Raw genomic sequence first — 16,442 nt, 5'->3', positions numbered from 1 at the left:
TCTTATATTACTAGGCTACACTTGTTACACTAATGAAGCAATACTAATGCGTTATTATTAGTTAAGCTCCATACTTTATTCAGACATTGTTATTTTTTCAAGAAAATTCTTTCTTCTGCTTCAAAATCCCATTTGGGATAACATATTACATTTAGTAATTCCTTGATCTTCAATAATTTTTTCTTTCTCATAGCTTTGTTTTTCTCCCTCTTTATCAGATCCTTCATTTCAAACCTGAATATGATTCGTTTACACGAAAAAAAATCTTTCATTTGATCCAGCTGTAGTTAATCACTCTCCCCACTTCCCCACTCTCCTCTTCATCCCCATTCAATCAATACATTGTAGCCCTTTTAACTTTACTCAAACTGTGTTGACAAAAGCCACCAGTGATTTCCTAATTATTAAATTCAGCACTCTTTTTTTCAGTTCTCATTTCTCTTTACAGTATATGAAATAATTCCTTCTTGCAACTTCTTCCTGTGTTTCTGCCATACTACTTCTCTGTTTTCCTTCCTGTCTGGTGATCTTTCTCCTTTGCTTATTCCTTCTCTCCCACGTGCATCTTAAATGATAGCCTTGAGAATTCCATCTCTTGCTCTTATTCTCTTCTTTCTCTGTATACTCATAATAGGCAGTCTTATACATGTTTTTTTTTTAATGTTAATTATCATCATTATGCTTGCTGGGTTCCAATCTCAAGTCCAGCCCTCTTTCCTTAACATCTAAACAAAAATATCCAGTTGCTTTCTAGATAACTATGCAGGGAGTCCCATGTTGAAATCAGAAAATAATTCTAGTCTGATCTTAAATACGTGAGTAGAAATAGGAAGTTAGGTGATATCTGAGGTAAATAAGGCCAAATCACTAAGGTTTTATCAACTCCAAGTGGGCAGGGACCAAGTCATCTATTTTTATCACCTGTGGTCCTTAGCTTACTACAGAGCACATAGAAAGTACTCAAATACTCTTTGCATGCTAAAGTAAATTCTTTTCATTACATGTAGAAGTCAAGAATTGCAGATCAGCAGTACAATTTTAATAGTCATTATGCAAGGTAAATGAACTGCTTGCTCCCTGGAAGAACTGAAAATAAGCTAAAATACTCTTGTGTTTTTTTTAAAATAAATTTTTAGAATTATGTCAGTTGGAACCAGTGTTGCGAAATAATAATTTCTCTGCTTAAAGTTTAATTTTCAAATTTTTGTAACAATAGTTTTAAGATTTGCTGGGTCCTGGGGGCGCCTGGGTGGCTCAGTCGTTAAGCGTCTGCCTTCGGCTCAGGTAATGATCTCAGGGTCCTGGGATCGAGCCCCGCATCAGGCTCCCTGCTCGGCGGGAAGCCTGCTTCTCCCTCTCCCACTCCCCCTGCTTGTGTTCCCTCTCTGGCTGTCTTTCTCTCTGTCAAATAAATAAAAAACCTTTAAAAAAAAAAAAAAAAGATTTGCTGGGTCCTGTTTGTTTTACCTTGTATGGACATGTTTTATTTTCTTCACGTTTCTCAGGTTCCCAGCAATATAAAATTAATAAGGTAATTATCATTTTTCTACCCTGCTGTTTTCTACTCTTTGTTTCAATTCTTGTCTAAATAGCTAAGTAGGATTCACTTAGCATCTCTGTTCTTTAACTTCAATATATTTTTATGTTATTGTTTATAATTTTTTACCTAATACATTACCCTGTTTAAATCTGTACTTGGAAATACTTGTTGTGGTTTCCTAGTATGAATACTCGCTATACTGTACTGCTCATGGTAAAAGCAGCAGCTTCTAACTTAAGGGATTCTGTTACAGACCCAAAACAGTGAATACTTATAACTTATATTTTGGTCTCCCAAGTACCTAGTTGCTTTTCCACCCTATCAGACCCTAACAAATATTTTATAAATGCTTCATCCCTTCTTATCCTGTGTTAAAGTTTAAATACATAACCTGACTACTTAATAACTTCTTTAAAAAATCAACATCAAAACTGAAGTTGTTATATGAAGGAAAAATAAAGAAATACACTTATTAAATAATACCTATTACAGTATGTGAATGTGCAGTCATGATGTCAGTACACATAATAATCAAATGGTATCATCATTGTGAATCCATGGCCACTAATGCAGACTGCTGTGAAAGTGTAGTGCACAGGCATACCTTGGAGATGTTGTGGGTTCAGTTCCAGAGCACCGCACATAATAAAGGGAGTATCACAATACAGCAAGTCGAATGAATTTTTTGGTTTCCTAGTGCATATAAAATTCATGTTTAAAAAAAAAAAAAATTCATGTTTATACTATACTCTATTAAGTTTGCAGCAGTATATGTCTAAAAAAGCTATGTACATACCTCTGTTTAAAAATACTTTATTGCTAAAAAATGCTAACAATAGTCTTAGCTTTCAGCAAGTCGTAATCTTTTTGCTGGTGAAGGGTCTTGCCTGGATGTTGATGGCTGCTGACTGATGAGGGTGATGGTTGCTAGAAGTTGGGATGGCTGTGCCAGTTCTTTCCTAAATAACTAAATAGGATTCACCCTGTGTCTCTGTTCTTTGACTTCAATATGCTTTTTCATGTTGTTGTTTAGAATTTTGTGGTTGTGTCTTTGTGCTTGATATTTTTAAATATTAAACTTTGGATATACTGTGTAAAAGATCTGTTTTTTGACTGACAACATGTCTCTCCAGCCTGTCTCAGTTATAACTCATTGCTTCTGATATTCTAAGGAGGACCTACCTATAAGCCATCTTCATTGCTACTGCTGTGTATGATTGTGAGGGGAGAAGAAGGCTCGGAAGTATGTGAGAAACCTGTGTAGAAATTTCTTTTTAGGGGCACCTGGGTGGCTCAGTCGGTTAAGCATTGGACTCTTGATCTCGGCTCAGGTCATGATCTCAGGGTATTGAGATAGAGCCCCATGTCAGGCTGCATGCGGAGCCTGCTTAAGAATCTTTCCTCTCTTTGCCCTTCCCCTTGGTCACATGTGTGTGTGCGCTCTCTCGCTCTCTTTCTCTCCTGTGCGCGTGCACACGTGTGCACTAAAAAAAAAAAGAAATTTCTTTTTACCCATCTGTCTCTAATTTGGATACCACAGAAGATTTACCAGTTTCACTTCTTGTCTAGTCAGTGTCCAACCTGATAGGCAGAACAGCAACAAAAAAATCAAATTTAGGGTTTTTAGTCTATGATTTTTAAATTTGATCTAAACTTAAACAGCCTCACACATTTATTTTTATTATAAAAGTCTCTGTTGCCATACATGGAAATCACCAGTCTAACAAACAAAAGACATTCATTATTATAATGGTTGAATTATGACCAAATAGGACTCTTCTAATCCATCAGAAAATTTCAAATGGATGAAATTGATTTTTTTAATTGATATTTTAATTGTGGTAATAGATATTTATAAAATATCTATATCTATATAAATATCTATATAAAATTTATCATTTTAACCATTTTTAAGTCTACAGTTCTGTAGCATTAAGTACATTCACATTGTTGTGCAGCCATCACCACCATCCATGTCCTGAACTTTTTTATCTTCCCAAACTGAAACTCTGTAACCTTTAAACACAAACTCCCTATGCTCCCATTCACTAAACAGCTGGCTGACTGAATTTGGCTATTTCTTGTATAAGAGGAATCATACGGGGGCACCTGGGTGGCTCAGTCGGTTAAGTGACTCTTGGTTTCGGCTCAGGTCATGATCCCAGGGTTGTGGGATCGAGCCCTATGTTGGGCTCCCTATTAAACAGGGAGTCTGCCGGAGATTCTCTCTCTTCCTCTCCCTTTGTCCCTCCCCCTGCTCGTGTGTGGATATGCGCGCACGCTCTCTCAAATAAATAAATCTTTTAAAAAAGAGGAATCATACAGTATTTTTCTTTTGTGACAGGCTTATTTCACTTAGCATAATGTCTTTCAGGTATATCCATGCTGTAGCATGTGTCAGAATTTCCTTTTTTAAGGCTGAATAATAGCTCATTGTGTATATGTGCCATATGTTGTTTATCCATTCATCTGTTGATGAACACTTGTGTTGCTTCCACCTTTTGGATATTGTGAATAATACTGCCTTGAACATGGGTATACAAATATCTGTTCAAGGCTCTGGTTTCATGTCTTTTGAGTATGTACCCACAAGTGGAATTGATGGATCATATATGATTATTCTGTATTTACTTTTTTTGAAGAGTTTCCATATTTCCACTGAGGCTATACCACTTTTACATTACTGCTGGCAATGCACAAGTACTCCAATTTCTCCACGTTCTTGCCAGTACTAATTGTTTTCTGTTTTGGTGTGGGTTTTTTTCTGATAATAGCCATCCTGATGGGTGGTAGGTGGTATCTCATTGTGGTTTTGATTTGCATTTCCCTAATAGAATTTGGTTTCTTTGACATCCAGAAATGAACCCCAATCAACTGTAAAGCTTTAACAAATGGCTTTGATGAGAATAAGATAAATCTAGGAACAGCAAAATGAAAAGCTTCTTATGAGCCTTTCTTTTACTAGTAATAGTAGATTTCACTTTGCAGAATCACTTTTAAAGTTTTTCTGTTTTCATTTAAATATCACTGAATTTAAATTTAATTTGGTAGAAAAGTTGTTAAAGATATTTAAAAACTAAACCTGGAACCTCAAAACTAGAGAATTTAGCCCATTCAGTAAATATTCATTAAGTAATTAATTGGTACATGCTGCCTTTAAGAATCTTCAGTCTGGAGGGGGAGATGGATATACAGACAAGCAATTACTATTCCGTTTAATAAAATCCATAATGAAAGTGTGCAAAAGGTTTGGTGAGCATAATAAATAACAGGTGCCTTCCTTTTTTTCTGGGGAAAAAGGAGTGTCAGGTAAAACTCCACTGAGAAGGAAACTCTTAAGCTGAAACTTGTAGGATGAAGAGGCTTTTGCTGGAGGTGTATAGGAAATCAAGTTTGGGAAGTAATATAACCCATCAGAGATGAGCTTCCTGTAGTAAAGCATTGACAGATGATTTAAGACTTTGAGTCAAAGATCACTCTAAATTTTTATCATATAGTTAGAAAGCCAGTCCTAACCCACCATTGCAGTAAGCCGAAGTTCCTAGAAGCCCAGACTGGTTTGATAGATGGCAAACAACCTTAAGTCCTAAAATGAAAATTATATAACATGAAATAAAAATGTTTAATTATTGTGTTTGTTTATATCATGGGCATTTTAAGTTACTCTCTGTCGCCTTCCTTTCTGTTAACAGTGTAAAATTATCTTGCTGTTACCGTACCTTCATATAGGTGTATTTTATTTAAAGTCTATGTCCAGTAAACAGTAATTCACAATTAAGTTTATAGATTTGGTAAAATACACTAAATCATTCTTTCCCAGTATCATTACATTTTTGCTAGGCCATTTTCATGTGCCTTTGTACATTGTAGCATATAGCCAACAAAAATTACTTTCTGTCATATAATAAAGTATGTGACATAAAGCTTTTGTTCATATATTTTAATAAAAGTGGTATTGAAGTTTTGACTCTGAAGATTCTTTTTTTGTTTTTGGAGTTTTGGTGGGTTTTTTGGTGTGTGGTTTGTTTTGAAGCTTTTTTCTTTATATTTTAGAGTAAATAAATCACATAAGAATAAGAAGCACAAATTTACTTTGATCACTGTGAACCCTGAAGATGATGTTTTCTTAGTTATGTTAAAGAAGTGTAACAATTTTAATTATAGGACTATGGTTTTAGTCTCTTGTTAGTGCTTTTATTTGTAATGTTTGTATTTTTCATAAAATCTTTGAGCTTTTAAGATTATGGAGAGGCTGGTATAGTTGGTATGAAAATGTAAAATGTTATGATTCATTTCTAGGTACTGCTGTGTGCCAAAGACTAACTTCTAAAAATTACAAAGCTGTTTACTAGTTTGGTTTCCCTAGGTCTCATCAGTTTGTGGTTACAAAAGGAGTCTCTTTTCAAACCAATCCTGTTTGTTGTCAGTTCTTCCCCAAGAAGCCATCCTGAGATTTTTGCTACCTTACTCACTTTTTTTTTCATACCTGTGACTTTAACATATGCTCACAAATTCAGACTGAAAAGAGGTTTTGAATTTCATACTTTCATAGAATATGAGAGTTTTTTATTTTTAAATAGTTTAAATTTGTGTGCTTCCAAAGCATAGATGCTACTTTTTAGCAGGAATTAAAATAGAATCAGGGTGACTAGAATAGCATTAATCTATCCTGGTTTCTTTGCCCAAGGCAAGATGAAATCAGAGGAGAACGAAGCAGGCTAGCACCAAGGAGTTAAAGGTGTGAATGGGTAGTCTGAGATGACAACAGAAAATGTAATGTGTGCCAACCCTGGCATGTAGCCTTGACCTAGTGATTAGGAAGTTCAGACTGTATTTCTTTCTCAGTGCCATGACTTGCAGTTAATCCTTGCTAGAAAAGCATGGAATACTTGAACCTCACACTAACAGTATAGCTGTACAGTTACTTTTGATACAGTGTTCGTTTAGCCTACTTTTAAAAAGAGTAGAGGTGTTATTGAAACATAGATTCTCTTTTAAAATCTGCAATATTGAGATGGAGTACTGACTATAAAGCAAGTAAAGTAGGTAAGTGGTTTTAAGCTTCTTTACATCATGAAAAACCAATGAAACCTGTGCTCACTCTCATCAGAAAAATGCACGTTATGCAAATTTGCATACAGTTTCAGAGATTCACAGACCTGAAGCCCATTTATGGATCCTGCTCTAAGTAATTTTTTAAATTTTTGGACAATTTTATTCTTTTATTTTTATTGCTTGTGGCTGACTTAATTTGTTGCAGAGAAGGTGATGCTAATGAACTAAAGTTAGAGGGTTTTTCCGTAAGGGATATCTAGTTGTCCCAAATATAAAATTTATACTGTCATAAATATAAAATTTAACTATTTTGTGTGGGGGAAAAAAAATACCCACACCTATAGACATACCATTGATTATAAAATGATTGAGATGTGTATTAATTACAACTGAAAAAACTGAAAATGTATAAGTGGATGTTATAGAATAAGGAAAAACTCATCATTCTCCTTTTGGAATTATGTTAAATTACGATATTTTGGAATATAGTGATTCTGCATTTAAAATTCATTTTAATTTAAAATTGATTTTATTTTTAAAACATTTCAGTATATCCCCTTGAAATAATTGTAGAAATCTAAGGAGTTTCAAACTTTAGTATGTGATTACTGGTACAGCCAGTAGAGATGAATGGAGAAGGATGAGTATTTGCTTCCTAGAAAGTCATGAATGAGGTGTTGCAATATATAAATAACATGTAATTTGGGGGAGTCTTTGGCTTTTTGTTTCGTCACTTTAGATGTACATAGTAATACATTCCAGTCATGGTGGAATTTAGCGAAAAATAAAATTCATCAGTGGTTCTCAGTCTCACTTGTCTTGACATCTTCTTAAAGATTTATATATTCTTGAGCACCTGGGTGGCTCAGTCAGTAGTCATCTGACTATCAATTTCATTTCAGGTCATGATCTCAGGGTCGTGAGATCGAGCCTTGCATCAGGCTCCACACAGAGCATGGGAGCCTGCTTAAGATTCTTTCTCCCTCTCCCTCTGTGCCACCCTCACGTGAACACCCATGCACATGCACTTGCTCGCTGTCTTAAAAAAAAAAAAAGATTTATATATTCTTTCAGAACCACAAATTTACTTTTTTTAATTTAATTTATCCCAAAAGCTTACATACATGGTATGTAACTTACTATTATTTTTACATGGTTACAGAGTGGATGTGGAATAAATATGCCTCATGCGGTCTAATGTTCCAGTTACCTGTGTGTCTGTCCCTCTTGTAACTTTATGAACTTTACTGGAAAACTTCATCTGAACCTCCTTTGAGAAATACAGCCACAGATTATAGCAGTAGCATGTAAACTCTTTGTTCATTCATTTTTATTTATTGAGTTGGAGCATATTGTGATTTGCTTGAGTAATTAACAAATCACAGAATCCCACATGGATTCACATGGTACTTAAACTCAATAAATATTTGTTGAATGGATAATGGCATATATCTATAAGATGATTGCAATATTCTAGATAGAGCAATGAGTTCCAACTCCAGTTTTGAGACCTGCCTTTTTCCCATGAGTTATTATAGGGAACAATTATGAAATGTTTAAAGGAAAATTTATGAGGAAGATAAATATGCATGCCACATTTTATCTTTGAAGAAACTGATTTTGAAATCAGACACATAATGGCACATTCACATCCACAAAATGTGGTCATCACTATAAATAGCATGAACAAATAAAATGAAACTTCATGGTTTTTTTATGGAGCATACACATGCATTTAATTTTCACAGTCTTGTACTAGCTATTTCTAAGATCACAGAATAAATTTTTTTAAACTAAGAATAACAGAAGTTGAAACCTATAGATAGCACTGTTGATATTCTGATGTACTAAACAAAAATAGACCTCTAGGTAATATGGGAATTTCCACTGTCTGTGTATGTATGTGCTTAATGGAAATTTTACAGGGATGCTAAGCGTTGAATGGCAGCCACATCACTTAGTAGATTACTAAATTAGAGTCCTTAATATCTACACGTGGATCCAGAATACCAACTTTAGTTAACTTTTTAGTAATTTAGTAGCAGTAGTAAATAGCCATTGACCACCATGAAAAAAATGAAAATCTGAGAAATTTCAAATCATTGCCAGATAGAACCCCCCAAAAAGGCCTTGCTTTTGGTCGTTGCTTTCAGCCTGTCAAAGGATCCCTAAGATCTGCCAAAGGATTATTGAAGATTCACTTGTCACCTAGGAAAATAGTAAAATACTGTGGGAATAAAGTGTCAGTATTCTTGTTCCAGTGAAAACTTTTACATTGGAGATCATTACTAAATGTACCTTGAGAGATGGTTTCCTAATTTTCAGGCCAGAATTATATATCCATATTTCAGGGATTTGATTGATAATATAACTAGCACAAAGAGATGATTATGTGGAATGAATCTGGGCAAGACCCTACCCAGTGCATTGTGAGGCCTGTGGGATCAAAGCTCTTTGAAACCAAGTTGATCTGGGTGTGGAAGAAATAAAATAATAAACCTTTGTCATCAGATGTGATAGGTGCTGGCTAGGCCATCACTACACAGGATTTCCACATCACTGAGTAGGAATCCGTATTAAGAAGCAAGGCAAGGAACCCACACGAATGAAAGGGAAGGAAAGAAGTCTTATCCTCAGATGCTTCTGTAAATCTTCTATATGACTTTTTTTCCCCTTATGGTAGCATTTCTAACAGAGTATGGATCATTTTTCATTACCAGGTGTATTACCTTGTTAATTTATACTTGAGGATAATATACTAGTTTACCTGAGAAAGAAAAAAATATATGGTTTAACTTTGCTAATAATTAGATAGATTGAGCCTATATGCAAGTCTAGTAATAATATGTGTAATCTGATTAGTTAAATAAAACCAACAGTAAAGAATCATAACAACTAACCTTATTGATCATTATTTTTCTTTTGCTTGGTCTTAGGGTTTTGACCCACCACATCAAAGTGACACAAGAACCATCTACATAGCCAACAGGTTTCCTCAGAATGGCCTTTACACACCTCAGAAATTTATAGATAACCGGATCATTTCATCTAAGGTAAGCATTAACACTTAATATTAAAACTATAGATATGTTCCATTTTGTTTGAAAAGTGATTTGTATATTCTAGTATACATTTATATCCTTAAAAATTCAAGGACATGGTTGTGGCAAATTTATCTTTAACCAAAATTGTGAACTGTAAAGTAAAAGGAGTTGCCAATTGTTAATATCAGTTAACTAACACACCAAAAATTATCCTTAGTTGCAATTAAACTGAGGAACTAATATTTATACTATGTGCCAGTCACTATGTTAGGTACATCTCATATCATTTAATTCTTACAACTTTGAGGTAGCTTTTGCCAAGCGTTATGCTCATTTTATATTTGTTTCTTCAATTAAAGCGTTGGGAAATAATTTACCTACGGTTGTGCACTAGTAAGTGACAAGATTGGAGTTTGCACTCAGTTCTATATGACATTAAAGCCTGACTTCCAATTTTACCACTCTTCTGTAAACATTTAATAGTACCAAGGTACTGCTTCACTCACATATTCTTCCTTGTTTCATTTTTTTTCTATGACTTTTTTTTTTTGAAAGATTTTATTTGAAAGAGAGCAAAAGAGAGAGATCAGAGAGGGAGAGGGAGAAGCAGACTCACCGCTGAGCAGAGAGCCTGATGCAGGGCTCGATCCCAGGACCCCGAGGTCATGACCTGAGCCGAAGGCAGCTGCTTAACTGACTGAGCCACCCAGGCGCCCCTTTCTATGACATTTTTAAGTTGTCTTAGTTTATCTTGAAACTGAAGATTACAGGGTCATGCTGTCCCAATAGACTTTTCTCTCATGATGGAGGAAATGTTTTCTATGCTGTCTGCTATGATAGCCAGTAGCTATATAGAGCTAGTTAGGCCTTGAAATGTGGCTAATGCCACTGAAGAAGCTACTTTTTAAATTTTAATTTATTTTAAATTAAATGTCAGCCATGTGCAACTAGTGGTTACCTATTGGACAGTGCAGTTAGAGAGGATGTGAATTAAAGAGACTAAGGGTAAAGTTCTCCTTAGATCATTGCTGTTGCTTAATAGATCACCTTCAGAAGCATCTTTGTAGTGCACGCATACTCTCTCAAATAATAAAAATAAGTAGAATCTTTAAAAAAAAAAGTCCTTCTTAAAAATTTTAAGTTTTTTTTTAATTTGGGTCTAATTTAAATACACTAAAATTCACCAATTTTAAGTGTACAATTTGATGAGTTTTGACAAATGTATATATAACATGTGACCATCACAAATCAAGATATAGAATATATCCATCACTAAAAAATTAACAGCCAGTCCTCCTCCTCTTCACCTCTAGCACTAGCAACCACTGATCTGTTTTCTATAACTATAGTTTTGTCTGAATTTCATATAAATTCAGTCATATAGTGTGAGTCTTCTGTGTTTGGCTTCTTTTGATGTAACAGTAATCCTGAGATTCATCTTTGTTGTTGCGTATATCAGCAGTTCATTTGTTTTTGGTGCAGAGTTCAGCTGTCAGCCTAGGTTTGGACAATTTACATTCTGAATTTGGGTCATTTTCCTTGCATGGTTCTTTCACTACCAGTATTTTCCCCTTAAATGTCTATCTACCTTTCCAGTCCTAAACTCAAATCTCTGTCATATTTTGTAGTAAGGGTGTAGTTTTTCCCTACTGTTTGCTGCCATAGGTTTGAGAGTTGGATAGTATCTGTAGGGTAAGAAGCCATAGTTCACAATTCATATTCCCCTCATTTACATTTTTTAAAATTAAACTCTCTTCCAGTTTCTATCTATATTTTGGATACTTTCCAGGATCCATTTTTAAAATCTAGTTTTTGTAATTCTTATCTGCTGGGAGTTATAGGACCACTTTAGTCCTCTGCCAGTATTGAAAGCTGAGTGTCCTGGAAAACTTTTGGGATTAAATATCTTTATATGATTGTATTCAATGCAGCAGTATTAGGTTTATTGTTTTTGACCACAGTTTCAAAAATGTAGATATTTAAATAAACATTCCTTTTTTTTTTTTAGCATATGAGGACTCTCTCTCTCATTACTACCTTATTATTCCACTAATGCTTTCTCATACTCCTTCCAAACTAGATTACCTGCTATTCCATAAGCCCGTGTTGAACTTCCCTACTACTGTGATTTGCTGTGATGTCATGTTGATAACCACATTTTTTAAATGTAGATTTTATGTTCCTGCAGAGATTGTAGATTTCATGTTTTTATGGAAATATAAAATTCATGTTTTTGACCACAGATTCAGGAATCTAGGTATTTATATAGACAGTGTCCATTTCTTCCTGACCATAAATGGGGCTTTTTCTAAATTCTCTTTTAACTACCTTTCTACTCCCTTATTATTCCCTTAAACTCTTCTGTACTGTATTATTTTCTATCCCACAAAGTCATGATGAACTTTCCTCCTCTCTGCCTGTGTTCATGCTGTCTTTTTTTCCTGAAATGGTCTCCCTCTAATTGCCCCCTATTGCGCCTGGGTGGCTCAGGCGTTGGGCGTCTGCCTTCGGCTCAGGTCATGATCCCAGGGTCCTGGGATCGAGCCCCGCATTGGGCTCCCTGCTCGGCGGGAAGCCTGCTTCTCCCTCCCCCACTCCCCCTGCTGGTGTTCCCTCTTTTGCTGTGTCTCTCTCTGTTAATAAATAAATAAAATCTTTAAAAAAATAATAATAATAATTGCCCCTATTTTCAGCTTATTGAATGTTTACCTTTTAAAGCCCATGTCAAATATGACCTTCTTCATTAAATTTTTCTCTCACTGACTGCTTTTCATTTTAATTCTCTATATATTCCATCACTTAATCTTTGAATATAGCTATTGATATTTTGTTCTTAATTTCCTCTAATATTAAAACTTCTTGGGCGTCTGCGTGGCTCGGTCATTAAGCGTCTGCCTTCGGCTCAGGTCATGATCCCAGAGTCCTGGGATCGAGCCCCACATCGGACTCCCTGCTCGGCGGGAAGCCTGCTTCTCCCTCTCCCACTCCCCCTGCTTGTGTTCCTGCTCTCACTGTCTCTGTCAAATAAATAAATAAAATCTTTAAAAAGAAAAAAAAACGAAACGAAAAAAAAATTCTTGGTTTCTCTCCTAGTGCAAGTGTCTTGCACATTGTAGGTACATGATATCTCTGTTTAATTTACCATAGTAACTACCTTACCTTAAATTTTAACTTCTTTGGAAAAGATTTAATTTCATAACTATGTTTTGTTTTTCTTACTAATGTCAGAATTTGAGAAAAAAGGTCAATTGTGTAGTCATATATATAGCTCTAAAGAAGTTATACTAATTTATTTTTATTGACCATTATTACATAATAACTAAAATTTAAAGTGTAATAAATCATTATTTTTCTTATAATATTTTTATATTGTTTAATATTCTATAGTTCCTCCACTACATATGATAGGATAAGCACAGAATTTAGCCTCATTCAGTCTATTAATATATTTGTATTTTAGAAAACCTGGAAACAACAATTCCTAATATTTGTAAGCTAGTTTTCATAAGAAATTATTATTTATTCTGAGTTTTTCCATGTGTTATTGAACTAGCCAAAGAAAATATCCTGAGATCAATTACCGTACTTCCAATTTTTGTACTTGTTCTTTTTGAGATTCTGGAAGACAAAATATATTGTCACTGTTATGATTTAAATAGATTGATGTAAACTTAGGACGTTGCCAACTTGATTCCTATGAAATTTTATATATTTGATTTGGTGACTAAGGGTGTTACTTGGAATACTCTGACCTCTATAGGGACAACTGTCTTTTTACTCCAGTTAAGATCAGCTGGAGATGATATGACCCAAAGTTACCATCTTATATGTTCACATTGAGCAGTGAATAGAAAGCATCTACCTACATCTCTTCTCTCTAGAACCCTGAACATAATCCCCACTCCCAGATTCTGGAGCCACTGGTGGTACCACTACCATAGGAAAATATGTTTCAGATATTTTAGTAGAACTGAAAATATAATTTCACCTGAGAGAAATGTTGTTGGTATTGTACTGCTTATATATCCTTGGGTCAAACAGGCTTTTGTGGGCTCTTCTGGGAACCTAACTCTATTTATAAAATTATTCATATGGGAAAGGACATTTCAGGTCTCAAACAACTGATGAAGTGAATTTTTCAAATAAGAAAATTCAGAAATTAGAACCATCTTAAATTGCACCAGAGAAAAGTAGGAAAACTGCCTCCTTACAAATCTCAAAATCATCAATAACCGTTAAGGCTTCATTGCCTGACATAGGATAGTTATCTGAAAAAAAATTCATTTCAACCTTATGTATGTGTGTGTGTGTGTGTGTGTATTCATCTGTTCTGCTAAAGTTTGTTTTTTTTTTTTTTTAAATAAGAAGGAAATTTATTATTTCACATAACAAGATGTCCAGAGGAGAGAGAGTTCCAGGGATGGTTAATTGAATGGCTCAATGGTCATTGGGGTTCTGTGTCTTTTCGGCCTTTCTGCTTTGCTTTCCCCAGCATGTGGGGATGGTCCTCATGATTAATTCCTCATGGTGGCAGGATGGCTGCAGCAGCTCTAAGCATCACAGACTCATTCAACAATGTACAAAGGCTGGAAGAAAGAATATCCCCTTCCAGTGTCTTTACTTAAGAAGAAGAAAACTTTTCAGAAGGCCCTCTGTCTGCCCCACTCTGAAATTTTTTCTCACATGGCTCATTGGCTAGTAGTAGTGGTAAGTGCTGGAGATAGAGCAGTAAATAAAACAATGTCCCTAGCCTCAAGAATCTTACATGCTACTGAGAGAATGTATATAGGATAAAGTAACAATACTACAAAGTGTTTTCCTGTTTCATATATGAAGTGTTGTGAGCAGTTAGTGACACAAGTAGAATTTGTACTGTTTTACCCTACCCCTATAATATTGCATTATAGGCTTATATGCTTATTAGTAATATAACAACAAACACATAGAGGTTAATATGAGCCAGTTTCTGTCCTAAGTGCTTCATAGATATATTAGCTCATGTAAACCTTATAACAACCCTATATACTATGGTTATCATTTTCCTCATGTTATAGAGGCACGAAGTGGGGTGCAGAGAGATTAATCCAAGGTCATTTAAGTGACTGTCTTACTTTAAAAATTGACATTGTGTCAGATTTTTATGCCTTTATGAGATATTCTTGGTGGTTATACTAGTGATCACTTATGTAAAGTATTTTTAATCTTTTTCACATTCTAGGTTATTTTTCCATATTCTGTACTTAACAAAAAATAATCAAATAATTATACCATTTCCTTTATTTCTGACATTGAGCTACATAAAATAGAAAATAAATTGTATCTAGTGTCAGCATTTTTATCAGCTCTTATTTATTTATTTTTTTTTTTTTAGATTTTTTTTTTCTTTTTATTTATTTATTTGAGAGAGAGAATGAGATAGAGCATGAGAGGGAGGAGGGTCAGAGGGAGAAGCAGACTCCCTGCTGAGCAGGGAACCCGACGCGGGACTCGATCCCGGGACTCCAGGATCATGACCTGAGCCGAAGGCAGTCGCTTAACCAACTGAGCCACCCAGGCGTCCCAGCTCTTATTTATTTTTAACATTAGTTCAATTTTGTGTAACCAGAGGCCAAAATAAATTATTAAATGTTGTTTTAGATCTGTCATCTCCAACTCCTAAAAAATCAAGAATTTAATAGCAAAATTGGTAGGTTCCAGTTTATCTCATCTTTTTAAATTACACTAAAATTGCCAATAAATAGTATAAGAAAGAAAAAAGTATAGAATAAAAGTTCTGAAACTCTTAAAAGCCAGATAGTTTTAGTAGCATCAAGATTTACATCATTTGTGTAAGGACTTAGTAAATCTGATTTTACTTTTCTTATTATTACATTGATATAGTGTATATTATTTTAAATATTAACTTCTCCATCTCTCTCTTTTTTTTAGTATACTGTGTGGAATTTTGTTCCAAAAAATTTATTTGAACAATTCAGAAGAGTGGCAAACTTTTATTTTCTTATTATATTTTTGGTTCAGGTAAGCTTTATCACTCAATATAGAATGATTTCTAAAATTATATCTTCAGGGAAAAGTTGCATTGCATTCTAAATTATTTGACTATGGGATCCTTTTTTCTTTTCTGCAGAGCTTCCCCATTGTAATCAGGGAATATCATGATTTAAACCACATGCAGATTTCTAAAAAATAGCCTATGAATTTTAAGATTAATTTTATTTTGTTTCATCACTGATACGCTGTGGTGTTGATAACCATAATCAAAGCCAATTTTACATTTCAGTTGCTCTGCCTCAGAACATAAATATTTTGGCTTTTAATATATAGCACATGTTTTTGGCACATTTCTGCTTACGGAATCATCTTTGTCCATGAAAATCTTTTTTTGGCTTTCCCTTTGTTTTCAGTTTAAATTTTAGTTTTATTTTAAGATTTTTTTTTAATTTTAATTTTTAAATATCCCCATGAGTACAGATTTTTATTCTGGGGACCATTTTCTTAAATCTGTATTCATTATAAACTCTTTTACAGTTTCTTAATTTTCATATTGTTCCTTTTTTCTCTAATATCAAAGTGTCAAGAGTAACAGCTTATAAAACTTGAGTGTAAGTCAAAATTTAAAAATAGTGATTGCCATTTTCTTTTAAAGGGGTTATTCTTTTCTGATGATAACATTAGCAATCTCTTTCAGTGTGGCATTGAATTTTTGTATAAACTGAACTTTTCTCTCATAGAACCTGGAATTTCAGAAAAAAAAAATTGTCAAGTGATTAAAGCTTGAGGAAACATTTACTTTTTTAAAAATT

At 34.3% G+C, this 16,442-nt stretch overlaps 1 protein-coding gene across 2 annotated transcripts in view; it reads left to right on the top strand.

Annotated features, from left to right (window-relative positions):
* ATP11B (ATPase phospholipid transporting 11B (putative)) overlaps positions 1-16,442 on the top strand; it is a 121,371-nt gene that overhangs the window by 15,960 nt on the left and 88,969 nt on the right. For both annotated transcript variants that reach the window (XM_064584827.1, XM_064584833.1), the window contains exons 2-3: positions 9,532-9,648; positions 15,568-15,657. In XM_064584827.1, the coding sequence (XP_064440897.1) occupies positions 9,532-9,648; positions 15,568-15,657 (207 nt within the window). The remainder of the gene's footprint in view (positions 1-9,531; positions 9,649-15,567; positions 15,658-16,442) is intronic.

The sequence above is a fragment of the Mirounga angustirostris genome, unplaced genomic scaffold (assembly GCF_029215605.1).
Source record: "Mirounga angustirostris isolate CCGP_5_RB_7025 unplaced genomic scaffold, mMirAng1.0.hap1 SCAF_1, whole genome shotgun sequence".
NCBI classification, from domain to species: domain Eukaryota; kingdom Metazoa; phylum Chordata; class Mammalia; order Carnivora; family Phocidae; genus Mirounga; species Mirounga angustirostris.
Note: the sequence above shows the minus strand (reverse complement) of the source record. Positions and strands in the feature narration are given on the sequence as shown.